Raw genomic sequence first — 12,673 nt, forward strand, 5'->3', positions numbered from 1 at the left:
AACTACTGCTAGTTGGGGCTGAGGTTGTGGATCTTGAGACCTATTTTATGTTAAGGTGGTCTCAGATTAGGATGCAGCTTTCAGATCTTAACATTTTATTTTCCAGTGCTATAAAGAGCAAGGAGATCTATTTTTCCAGCTTCTTACATTCAAGAGAAAGTATGAATTCATGAAATTTATTTTCCTTGAATGTAACTGTCCATTCATACAGCTCAGAAACCTTAGGTTGTGTTCAGGAAACATACTAAATGAAATGTGTTTTGCAAATATAGTTAATAACTATCTGGAATTTATTTACTAAACCATATTTCATTTAAGGAAAACATGACTTCGTATGGTATGCAATCTCAGCCATAATTTTATTAAGGACTCTGGAATTTAAACGGTTAGCAAAACACGCACAGTTTTAACCTCTCTGAAGTATTTAAAAGTTGTTTTTTAAAAGCATTGCCATTTAGAAAAAAATGTTCCAAGTATGAATTCAGCCTTTTATGTGCAACTATACACTTTTTTGAAAACATGAATTCAATTTTGTGACTGAAGAAGGAACTAGGAACACTTTCAGTATTAGAGAATGCACTCTAAAAGACTATTGATTCAAACCAGGCATGAATGGTCTTATCAGGTTGAAGTAACAGCTTCAGGAACCAGCTATATGTCATGGAAGAATTACAAAATAGTTATTGGTTTTGAGTTTGTGTGTTCTTTCTGCCCTCTGGTGGAAAGCAGAATTTCTTAAAAGATTTGGCCCCCTTCGGTGCCAAAACAATTTGGACTAGTTTAGAATGCAATGAGCCGTTTCTGGTGGCACCATAATTGTATTTATTTATCAAATGTATATAACCACCCATATCACAAGAAGTGTGTTTTTAATTAGTTCTGAAACCAAGTTCATTGCTTTGGAATTCACAGAATAGCAGAGTGGGAAGGGACCCTGGAGGTCTTCTAGTCCAATCCCCTGCACAAGTAGGAGACCCTATGCCATTTCTGACAAATGGTTCTCCAATATATTTTTTTAAAAAACTCCAGTGGTGGAACATCCACAATTTCTTCTTGTTCCACTGATTTATTGTTCTAACTGTCAGGAAATTTCTCCTTAGTTCTATGTTGCTTCTCTTCTTGATTACTTTCCATCCATTCCTTCTTGTTCTGTCTTCAGGGTGCTTTGGAGAACAGGTTGACCTCCTCTTCATTGATTATGAATAAGCATGGGGCAATTGCTAGCAGCTTATCAGCTTAAATCGGGGGTGTCAAACTCAAGGTCCAGGGGCCGGATCCAGCCCAAGAGTGCTTAGATTTGGCCTGCAGGGCCACCCTAGAAACAGTGAAGGACCGGCCCGCAGTGCCTCTGCCAGCGAAAATGGAGGTCAGGAGAGCTGTGTGCGACTTTCTTGAGCTCCGTTTTTGCTGGCAAAAGGTTGCAGGAGACCGTCATAGCTGAAACATAGCTCGGGAGCCCGTTTTTGCTGGCAGAGCACTCAGGCCACCACAGGCGCCCCTCACATGACTGTCGTCGAGCTGGCCATGCCCAACCTGGCCACACAAGGTCAAACACAACCCGAATGTGACCCTCAATGAAATTGAGTTTGACACACTGGCTTAAACAAAACATGGGGAAGTATCATCCTAGGATGATACTTCTAGAATGAGTAAGTTACCAATTTAATAAGGTCCTCTTGTGTTTACCAGCTCTTCTATTTTTTAGGAGGTGATGGTAATTCTACTTCAGAGTGAGTCCAGTAGCTTCAACCCATATAATGCTAGCCTGCCACAGTCCTGCTACATTTAAAGTCATAATATCATTGTAAGGAGTATGTCCAAGTTGATGGGATGTTAAAATAAAAGCTCTACAGTTTTTGCTAAGAACAAATATATCATGATTGTGCAAGTAAACAAAAAAATGTATGTTGTGCAACAAACATCCTCTTGTTGGCAAGAGGCATACTTCAGGGTGCAGGTATTGGAAATCTCTGAAGCATGTTTATATCATTTTCAGAATAGTTTCATTATAATTTCTGTACAAGATCCCTTGCATTTATTGACAGAATTTCTCTTTTGCTGTCAAACGATGCAAGGTGCCTGAAATCTTATTTAAATTTGCAGTAAACATTTTGACTGCAAAACAGCTCTCCTCTTCAGTCCAGATCGATGAAATGATCTCATGCAAGGCAGAGAATCTTAATTTTGCAAAAGGAGTCAATCTACTTGGATGCCTTAAAGTAGAAGGAGGTTGTTTTGCTCTGGCGGCACACTTCTTTCCTGGAGACCTAAAGAAAATGGCTGTCAGATATCGTGCACTGTCAGGACATAATGATGGATCAGTTTGCCAAGGAAAGAGATCACTAAATCGGCCATTTTGTGCAAGCAGGACCATTATGCAAACACATGGGACAATAGTCTCTGTTTTCTGATTTGGCATTTTAAGGATTTTTATTGCCAGTCTTAAATTAAGAGGTGTCTCCTCCTACCTCATCCACACGGTAGTTTGGGGTGAAGCTGCAGTAGGTGGGTGATTACTGTTGGATAAGGATATCACCTTGAAATACATTTGTATTCTGTTCATTGAGGGTTTCTTTCCAGATACGTCCTTTGAAAACTCCAGTAATCTTAGCAGTAGGAAAATCCATGCATAATTTTTTTCAAATAATCAGCACGTAGATAAGGCATGAGTCATGTAAGTAATAATACAAAATTCACCTGATGTTCTTCTCTTAACATTCCACAAACAGCTCCTCCCATTTCTCAGTGTTTTGGTCACTACCATTTGGGAATTGGTTTTTAAATAATACAAGAAAAACTGGATGGACTTCCAATTTCTACTCCCACATTTAACATTGAAGAGAATCAAATTTCCTAATGACTTGGATTTTCCATCCAAACTAATCTAAGGACCAGTCTACAGTCAATACCTTTTGAAGGAGGACACCATACCTCTCTATTGTTTCATTAGAGCAGCATCTCAAATGTTATATTTATTTTGAACAATCTTTCTTCAATTGCCTTCTTAAGCTTCTCCACACACTAAAACATCCTTAAAGACCAGTACTTGAATATCAGGTGCAACAGGAGCCAGGTGTAAGATGGGATGTCTCCCACAGTTTTGGCTATTTGAAACAGTGGGACAAGGACTAAAAGTGTCTCCTTGATAGTGTTTCCTTGTAACAAAAGGAGGGATTTAGAACGATGCTCAATTTGACATAGTTTGTTTCATCCATTCCTTTACACTAGTAATTCTGGTATACACTCCATAGTTATTGGGACGTGCACAGCCCATTCCCCAGCTCACCACACCAGCTAGAAACCATTTGCCACTGACTTCCTGGCAAACAAGAGGTCCTCCAGAATCTCCCTAGAAAAATGAAACCAAAGACCAGTCAGAGCAAAAATAATTCAAATAGCAAGAAAAGAGAAAGCTCTGAGTAATGAGCTTTGCAACACTCAGTGTGTGACATTGCATGCAACTAAGGCAGTTGTCAGGGTTCCAAGCAGCAGCTTCACAGGAGAGGGAAAAGTTCTTTCTAGATCATGGAAATTAATGCTTAAAGTTACCTGACAGGAGTCCTTTTTGCCCTCGTGGTAGCCAGCACAAAGCATCCTGGGAGAGACCTGATAGTGATAAGCTTCACTGCAAATGTCTTGCTGAACTAATTGCACATCCACTTTTTGCAAAATCTTGCTTGTAGGACCTGTGGGAGAGGAGCTGCAGGTCAGCAGAACTGACCAGAGGAAGAAGATATTCCCTGTTCCTATGAAATTCCAATCTCTACATGTTCTATATAGCAAGATTTCCTAACCTTGGCAACTTAATGATGCATGGACTTCAACTTCCAGAATTCCCCAGCCAGCCATGCTGGCTCGGATATTCTGGGAGTTGAAGTCCACAAGTCTTAAAAATTGCCAAGGCTGAGAAACCTTGCTGTAGAATATGTGGAAATTGGAATGAAACCCTGTTCTATAGGGAGGCAACAGTTCTTTCAGGTCAATGTTTACCTGCTTCATGCTTAAAAGTGTGTGACATTATAGTCATATTTCCCTGTTTTAGGAAATCTCCATTGAATAAGAAATGGAAGGTACCGTTTGGCAAATAAGACACCTTATTGGAGCCTAACAGAATGGGTTGAATCCAATGGTATTATTCCTCTGGCAGCTGCTGTTCTGGAATTAGTAGCTTTCATTCCAGATGCTTGGAAGAACCTCTTGAACAAACCTAATGTAATTATGGAGGGGAAAAAGGAAAGGAACAAACCTTGAAGTCAACTCCCTGGCATTCGCAAGTATGCTGTGATATTTGCATGATTTATGCAAGGATCCACTAGAGGGAGCTTGATAGCATCTTGCTGCAAAGTCCTTGCAATGCTTGGCCTGAGTTTAGCACACATGTAGTATTCCTATGAGGCTGAATTTGCTTCCACCAGCCAACTTTTAGTAAGTTTTGCACACTCCTTTTGGCAAAAGCTTAGGATGCCTTTTTGATCCTATGATTATATCTGATACATCCTTATAAATCTAAAAAAAGAGGGAGCCTTAAGGACACACAAACCAAATACTGTACCTCCTTCCTTGGCTGCACCCCAGCCTGTGACCCAACACAAGAGGCCAGGCTCAAAGAGGTGGGAGCTGGCAGGCAAGCAAACGGGCTGGATGAAAGCAGAATAGATGACTGGATGGTCAAGCTGCAACAGAGCCACATCATAGTCGTGGCTGTCTTCTTCATAGTAGGGATGCTGCAGGATGCGGTTCACTTTGAAGGAAACCTCATTGTGGCTACTGACATTCAGAAAGTGCTTGCCCAGGTATACGGTCCAGACTGTGGGGGAAACGTGACTGCAGAAGAAAAGAGTGGGAAATAGCTTAAGCAACTTTGGTTTTTCTCTTGATAACTTCATTTGTCCAGCTTCCAAGTACAGCTCAAAGGACTCTGTGTTTAGGGAAGAAAGGAAACTGTCTGAAGACCTCATCAAACTCTGCCCAAGACCCAAAATTTGTGGAACTGGCTTTATTAATGGGTAAGATTTCATTAGTCACAGGTCATTGCATCTTCTGTAATGTTCTTCCTAAGGGAAAAACATTGCAAGCACATAATTGCTTGCAGGGAGGAAAGGGAAAAGAGGAAGAGAGAAACTAGGAGCAGTTAAAATTTGCTTAGATAGTGGCTATAAATAAAGGAGTAGACATGTTGGTTTTATGCAAGAGTCCTATGGTATCTCAAAAGACCAACACATCTCTTATCACGTGAACCTATCTTGAAAAAGAAACGGTGAGAGGAAAACAATGGGGTGGGGCAGAATAGCAGACAGGATGTTGTGCAGTATACTCCCAGAAGCAACCCTAGAACACTAAACAAGGAGAAACAAAAAGCTAGCAAAAACATTACCCCAAGATTGTGGATTTGCTATGGGCTAAATGTATATATTTAACTATTTGTTCAGTGTTATTAATTTATCTGATTAAGGAAACCCAGTGCATCTGATAGTGTGACCAAAACCCCCCACCAAATTTAAAAAGATGGGTTTTAAGCCACCCACCCCTTTTATTTACCTGTCTTCCTGGAAACAGTGAGCTGCAGTGATCACCCAGCGATCTGCAATCAACGTTCCCCCACAAAGGTGGTGCCCACGCACTTGCAAACTTGCTTGCCAAGGCCACTCCCCTTCCACAGAATGAGCCCCACCAATAATTCTGTGTGTTCCTGCCTCCTGCACTCCACAGTCTGAGAAAAAAGAGAGAAACTTTAGAAAATAGAAAGTATGACAAGAGTGAAGGAAAGTGGTAGAACAGAGTGTGGGAGAGGAGAGGTGTACTTGCAAGACTCTTTATGATCGATTTTGTTTTCCTGTTTTGAAAAATCATGCCTACAGAAAAATCCAGGTTTTCCTTTGTGATTACCACTCATTCATCCACTGCATTTATGCCTCAGGTTTTCCTCTGGGAGGAAGTTTAAGTTGGTGTACTAGGGCAGTGGCGTCTCCCCTCATTTTATCTTCACAACCATTCTTGTGAGGATATATACAGGTTGCCAATGATTGGCAGATCCAAACTTGAGTTTCTCTGGACTCAGTCCAAATCCTTAATTACATTGAATTGGCTCTCGTACATTAATCACTTGGCATATAATGCTGGTGAACAAATTGTTGGGAGTGTGCAGTTTGATGATTGACTCCATTAGGAGCAGCTGATTGGTTTCAGTTTGAATTCTTGGATTGGCATTCCAATTTGAGCATCAAATTAATTCAAAACATTTTCTGAATTTTGATAAAAACCCAACACAATTTGATTGGAATCATTGGTCCAATTCAAAAAGTCAGATCAGACTTCAGAGCCTTGACAGTATTTCCTTCTAACTGAATCTTGAAACCCAAGTATTTTCATAACCGTTCAAATTATATGAGATTTTTACTTGCATCTCTTTATTTCTTGTGAAATCAGAGCAGATTCTGTGAGAACATAGTCCAAGTTGTACATTGTAAATGTGTTTATAATGATCATGTTTATTTTAAATAAAAAGTGGCCCCTAAGACTCTACTTTGGAATGAGTTTCAAATATCAAAGTTTTCTACCCAATTATCAGCTGAAAAATCTACGCTCAGCAGCTATTTGCCCACCAATGTTGATGTTGACCACAGTATGCAGTAATAATAAAAGAAATTGGACTAAGAACAGACATATCAAGTAACATTGTTCACTATCAGCCACCGAAAAACAACAGTCTGATTTGGAGTCTATTGTTTTAAATTGGGGGAATGGAAGAAAGACTATTGTATCTGTCACTTTGACCTCTAAGAGGAAAAGCAAGGTATAAATCTAACAAAATAATACATATAACACATATGGATTTTTAAATTAATTAAATTAAAATTAATATTTCTGCCTCAGGAAACTGTATACCATTTTCATTCACCATATTTTCTTGCCAAAACAGTCACACTCAGCCTTTGGAGCCTTGCAAATGGAAAAATGGATTAATCCATGTGGAGAAATAGTTATTGGAATAGGAAAGGGTAAAATGCAAGTTTTGATGTCAATGAAAAGGAAAATGTATACCTTGGGTATTATTGTTCTTGTGACAAGAATGATTCGATATATACATGATAACACCCATTCACTGAAACTTTTCTTATATCAGGGTTGAAATCCAGCAGGTTCTGACAGGTTCTGGAGAACCGGTAGCGGAAATTTTGAGCAGTTCGGAGAACTGGTAGCAGAAATTTTGAGTAGTTTGGAGAACCGGTAGCGGAAATTTTGAGTAGTTTGGAGAACTGGCAAATATCACCTCTGACTGGCCCCAGGAGTGGTGAGGGAATGGAGATTTTGCAGTATCCTTCCCCTGGAGTGGGGTGGGAATGGAGATTTTGCAGTATTCTTCCCCTGCCACGTCCACCAAGCCACACCACGCCCACCAAGCCACGCCCACAAGAACCGGTAGTAAAAAAAATTAGATTTCACCACTGGCTTATATTATTCCACTCAGAAGGAACATGTTGATACTCTGCATGATAGCCATTTGATACTGAGTCCCTCCAAACTGGATATGTAATCAATCTGCTATAGCATTTCATACCCACCCAGAATTATGAATTCTATCAACACAAATCAGAAAGCATACTAATATCCTCCAGGTAAGTTATGTGCGATCATGCTTGTTGAAAGTTCTGAGAACTGCAGTCCCAACATTTGGAAAAGACTAGTGCGTAGGACTGAAGCCTAGTGCCAACAGCCCTTGACGGAATGAATAGCAGAATAGCTCTGCTATTAGAATCATTCCAAGCAGAAGAAGCTGAGATGGTTTTAGAATATTCCTCTGACTAGGATGGATCTCTTCCACTGAGTTGCTTAGTTGCTTACCACAATGCATTTCATCCGATTGATCCTTGCAATCAGGGACCGAGTCACATTGAGGGTTGGACTTCTTCACACAGTTCCCATCAGCACATTGGTAAGTGTAAAGTCCACAAGGGATTCCTGCAAAGGTATATTATGTGGTGGAAAGAGAATATGGTTTTATTCTTATCATTTGCAGTACTGCAATTTTCTCACAGGGTGGAGAATTGGTGACCTTCCATATGTGCATGAATTACCATGTCCAGAAATGTTAGTAATTAACCACGTTGGCTGGGAGTTATAACTTGGCAGTATCAGTGGGTCCACAAATTACCTAACAGCTGCACTTGATTACAGTCATGAAGCTCAGTCTCAAAGGTATGATAATGGTGAAAAGAAAGTGACAATCACAACATCAGGGCCCATTGCTTTTATATTAAGGAACAATTTGTACTCTGAAAACAAAGCTACAAACAAGGCAAGCTGGGCTGTTTAAGAATGCAGATGGAATCATATGGAAGGAGTCACTTAGGCCATCAAGTCCAACCTTCAAGAATCCACTTAGGTCATCAAGTCCAACCATCAAGATGGTAGAGCCTCTGCTTGAACTTTCAGTAAAAGATAATTGGCTTCACAGCTGAGCTATTTTAACTGTTAGGAAATTCCCCCCCCCTTAACATTTAACTGAAATTTGACTTCCTATGTCTTAAATCATTAATTTCACATCCTGTGTTCTGGAATAAGAAAGAGCAGGTCTTGACCTTCAATCAAGTGGTTTCCTTTCAGGCATTTCAAGAATGTGGTGCACAAAATAGGAAACAACGGGATCTGATCGGTTCAGAATAAGAGTGGAATGATTCCTTCCCTTGATTTGAAAATTATACTTTCCATTGATATAATCTAAATTTACATTTGCTTTTTTTGCAGCAGCATTACATGTCAGCTCACATTAAATTGACTACTATCCCAAGTTCTTTTTCCCAACTGCCATTACCACTCCAGGAATATATCTCCTGTATATCTATGACATATCAGTGGGCACATGAGCTCAGCTCCGGTGTGTATGCATGCACTGGCCAGCTGATTTTCGGGCCTTCTGGGCCCACTGAAAGTTGGCAAGCAGGCCATTTCTGGCCTCTGGAGGGCCTCCGGGGGGGGGGGCATTTTCGCCCTCCCCAGACTCCTAGAAAGGCTCTGGAGCCAGGTGAGAGAGAAAAACTGGCCTACTGGGCCATCATGTGCCAGAAGCGGGGGGAGGTTGTGCGCGCATGTGCAGGGGGCATAGAATTGTGGATGTGGGTATACGTACGTGTGACCCCCCTGCCCCGCTACTGGCACGCAATGGCAAAAAGGTTAGCCATCACTGTCCTATCCTATATATCCTATTTATATGGATATATTAAATGCAATACATTTACATTTCCCCCCAATCTAGTGTCCTCCAAATGTGTAAAATTTCATGTCTCATACTATAGTAATAGCACTTATACACTGCTTCAGAGTGCTTTACAGCCCTCTCTAATATGTTTACAGAGTCAGCATATTACCTCTAACAATCTGGATCCTCATTTTATCAACCTTGTAAGAATAGAAGTCTGAGCCAACCTTGAGCCTGTCAGGATCAAACTGCTGGCAGTCGGCAGTTAGCCTGCAATACTACTTTCTAGCCAGTGCGGCTCCATGGCTCTATCTCAGTTAATGTGATTTCTGAGGATAGCAGATTCTAGAAAGTTTCTTTAATAGATGTTCTTGATTCTATACCTTCATTGCATTGCTCCTCGTCACTTCCATTGATGCAATCTAGATGTTTATCACAGAGCTTGGAGAACTCGATGCACATGCTGTCTTCCTGACACTGAAATTTTGCAGGGCAGACTAGAAAATTGCAAAGCATAAAGAAAAGAAAGAAGAAAAATCAGGAGGCAGAAGAGCAACAGGGATGAAAAAGGGAGACGATACAAATGGTCCCCAACACCCAATGTATTTTTATGCGTCTTTTTGTGTCTGTGATCATTTGAAAGGCCTTTGCCTTTATGTTATTTTTATAGAATAAGTGAATTTTCACTGGCCATCCAGTATAAATCTGCTTTTGAAAATCAGCCAACTGTACTTTATATGAACGTATACTTTACATTTACATTTGCTGTTTTGCAGCAACTACATGTCAGTTCACATTCAATTAACTACTATCCCAAGATCTTTTTCATATCTATACACACAGATGCACAGAGAGAGAGAGAGAGAGAGAGAGAGAGACAAACACACACAGAGAAAACATATAAGTAATAAATGTTTCCTAGAGCATAGTCTCCTTTTTGGATATGTTTTTTTTTTAAAAAAAGAGAATCATAAAGAAAAAGAGGAAGCTAGAATGTGATTTTTAGAAGGAGTTACAGACTTAAATCAACCAGCAGTGATGTTTATCAATTCACATGGTAAGATAATGTGTTTTTTTGAAATTGTATGTTTGATTGTGCGTGAAAATGTATGTCTACTTTCCCATGTTCAGGTTCTGCCAGTGGGGTTCATAGCTAAATGACAGAACAGTTCATGAATGTGGCATCTATTTCTTCATTATAGATCTCCTTTCCCATAGCAACCAACTGTTTCTCACCAATGGGTGCCTCATAGAAACTTCAAGTGATTCTGAAAGTGTAATGTTCAATATGTTTTGAAGAAGCTGACTCATAGATAGGAGAAAAGCACATGTCACCCGCAGAGATCCTCTTGCTCAAAAAGAACAGTTATTTACTAACAAAAATCACGTACAATGTGAAGACGAGGGAAATGATAAAGCATTGCTCACCACAGTTTCTCTCATCTAGCCCATTGGGACAGTCTTCAATTCCATCACAAGCTGGCACACATAAACCATTTACAAGGCAAAGGAACTCTCTGGGGCATGCTTTTTTTTAAAAAAATGGAAAATAAAGTGGAATATTAGTTGGTTTTTAATGCATTTTCAAAATTCAGTTTAAATATTGAAATATTGTGCTGTGCTTCCAATCTACTTCTAATTCTGTATGAAATTGAATCTATAATATAATTTGAAACCTGAGAATGAAAGATTCCCCTGTCCGCAATAAATGATTATTATCAATATAGTGTTAAATCCATAAAAGTCTTTTAATCCATGTAGTAGTAGACGTCTGAGGTGGCTCAGGAGTCCATGGCTTCCATGACAGCTATGGACCTGACCCAGCTAATTCATGGCCTTACTCACACGGGGGGAAACACGCTGGACCTGGTTTTTGTCTCTGGACAGTGGTTGAGTGATCTCGAGATAGGGGACATAGCAATTGAGCCCTTGTCATGGTCGGATCACTCCCTCCTTCGTCTTGACCTTCGAACCGCCACACCTCGCCGCAGGAAGGTGGAACCTATGAGATGGTTCTGCCCCAGGTGCCTGATGGAGCCTGATAGGTTCCAGACGGAGCTTGGGCCATTCCCTGAGGCTCTGGCTCATGCCTCGACTGGAGACCTAGTGGCCACCTGGGATAGGGCGGCTGCTGGAGCTTTGGATCTGGTCATGCCTTTGCGGCCTCTGACCCGGCGCCAGACTCATCTGGCTCCTTGGTTTACTGAGGAGCTGAGGGAGATGAAGCGCCGGAAAAGATGCCTGGAGAGCAGTTGGAGGGCCAGCCTTTCTGAATCCAACCGAACACTGGTAAGATCTCATATTAAGACTTACCTAGTGGCGATAAAAGTGGCAAAATGTAATTATTTTGCCGCTCTTATTGCGTCATCAGATAATCGCCCGGCCGCCCAGTTTAGGGTGACCCACTCTTTGCTTCACCAGGGAGTGTGGGAGGACCCCTTGGAGGGCAGAGCCGAGGATTTTGTACAGTATCTGCATGACAAAATCACTTAGATTCGGGAAGACCTGGACTCCGACTGGGTAGATTCAGGGGGCATGGTGGAGGCAGGTCTTGAGAACGTTATCTGGGAAGAGTTTGACCCTGTGACTCCCAATGACATGGACAGGATTCTGGGTAGACTGAATGCGACCACATGTTTGTTGGACCCGTGCCCCTCCTGGTTGGTGCTGGCTTCTCGGGAGGTGACACGAGGCTGGCTCCAGGGAATTATAAATGCTTCATTGGGTGAGGGTGACTTTCCCGCCGCCTTGAAAGAGGCGGTGGTGAGGCCTCTCCTCAAGAAGCCTTCCCTGGATCTGGCAAAGTTAGCAAATTATCGTCTGGTCTCCAACCTTCGCTTTGTGGCAAAGGTTGTTGAGAGTGTGGTTGCGCGAGAGCTTCCCCAGCACCTGGATGAAACGGTTTATCTGGATCCGTTCCAGTCGGGCTTCAGGCCTGGGTACAGCACGGAAATGGCATTGGTCACATTGGTTGATGATCTCTGGAGGGCTCAGGACAGGGGTTGCTCCTCTGTCCTGGTCCTGTTAGATCTCTCAGCGGCTTTTGATACCATTGACCATGGTATCATGCTGCACCAGTTGGAAGAGTTGGGGGTGGGGGGCACTGTGTTGCGGTGGTTCTCCTCCTTTCTCTCCGACCGGTCACAGTCTGTGTTGGCAGGGGGGCAGAGGTCAATCCCGAGGCGCCTTATATGTGGGGTGCCACAGGGGTCAGTCCTCTCGCCCCTTCTGTTCAACATTTATGTGAAGCCACTGGGTGAGATCATCCGTGGTTTTGGGGTGAAGTACCATCAGTACGCTGATGATACTCAGCTGTACATCCCCACCCTGGACCACCCCAATGATGCCCTTGAAGTGATGTCCCGATGCCTGGAGGCCATGCAGATCTGGATGGGGAGAAACAGACTCAGGCTCAACCCATCCAAGACCGAGTGGCTGTGGTTTCCGGCGTCCCGATATAGTCAGTTGGTGCCATCA

The 12,673-nt window shown here is 41.9% G+C and overlaps 1 protein-coding gene across 1 annotated transcript in view; it reads right to left on the reverse strand.

Annotated features, from left to right (window-relative positions):
* Window positions 1-340: 340 nt before the first annotated feature.
* TMPRSS6 (transmembrane serine protease 6) overlaps window positions 341-12,673 on the reverse strand; it is a 35,141-nt gene continuing 22,808 nt past the window's right edge. The window contains exons 12-18 of the mRNA XM_034403589.3: window positions 10,625-10,723; window positions 9,580-9,693; window positions 7,843-7,959; window positions 5,539-5,710; window positions 4,553-4,824; window positions 3,550-3,686; window positions 341-3,349 (exon numbers count right to left, since the gene is read on the reverse strand). Of these exons, the coding sequence (XP_034259480.2) occupies window positions 3,188-3,349; window positions 3,550-3,686; window positions 4,553-4,824; window positions 5,539-5,710; window positions 7,843-7,959; window positions 9,580-9,693; window positions 10,625-10,723 (1,073 nt within the window). The 3' untranslated portion in view covers window positions 341-3,187. The remainder of the gene's footprint in view (window positions 3,350-3,549; window positions 3,687-4,552; window positions 4,825-5,538; window positions 5,711-7,842; window positions 7,960-9,579; window positions 9,694-10,624; window positions 10,724-12,673) is intronic.

This window comes from Pantherophis guttatus, chromosome 7, assembly GCF_059756535.1.
Source record: "Pantherophis guttatus breed Tessera chromosome 7, ASM5975653v1, whole genome shotgun sequence".
Taxonomy (NCBI): Eukaryota; Metazoa; Chordata; class Lepidosauria; order Squamata; family Colubridae; genus Pantherophis; species Pantherophis guttatus.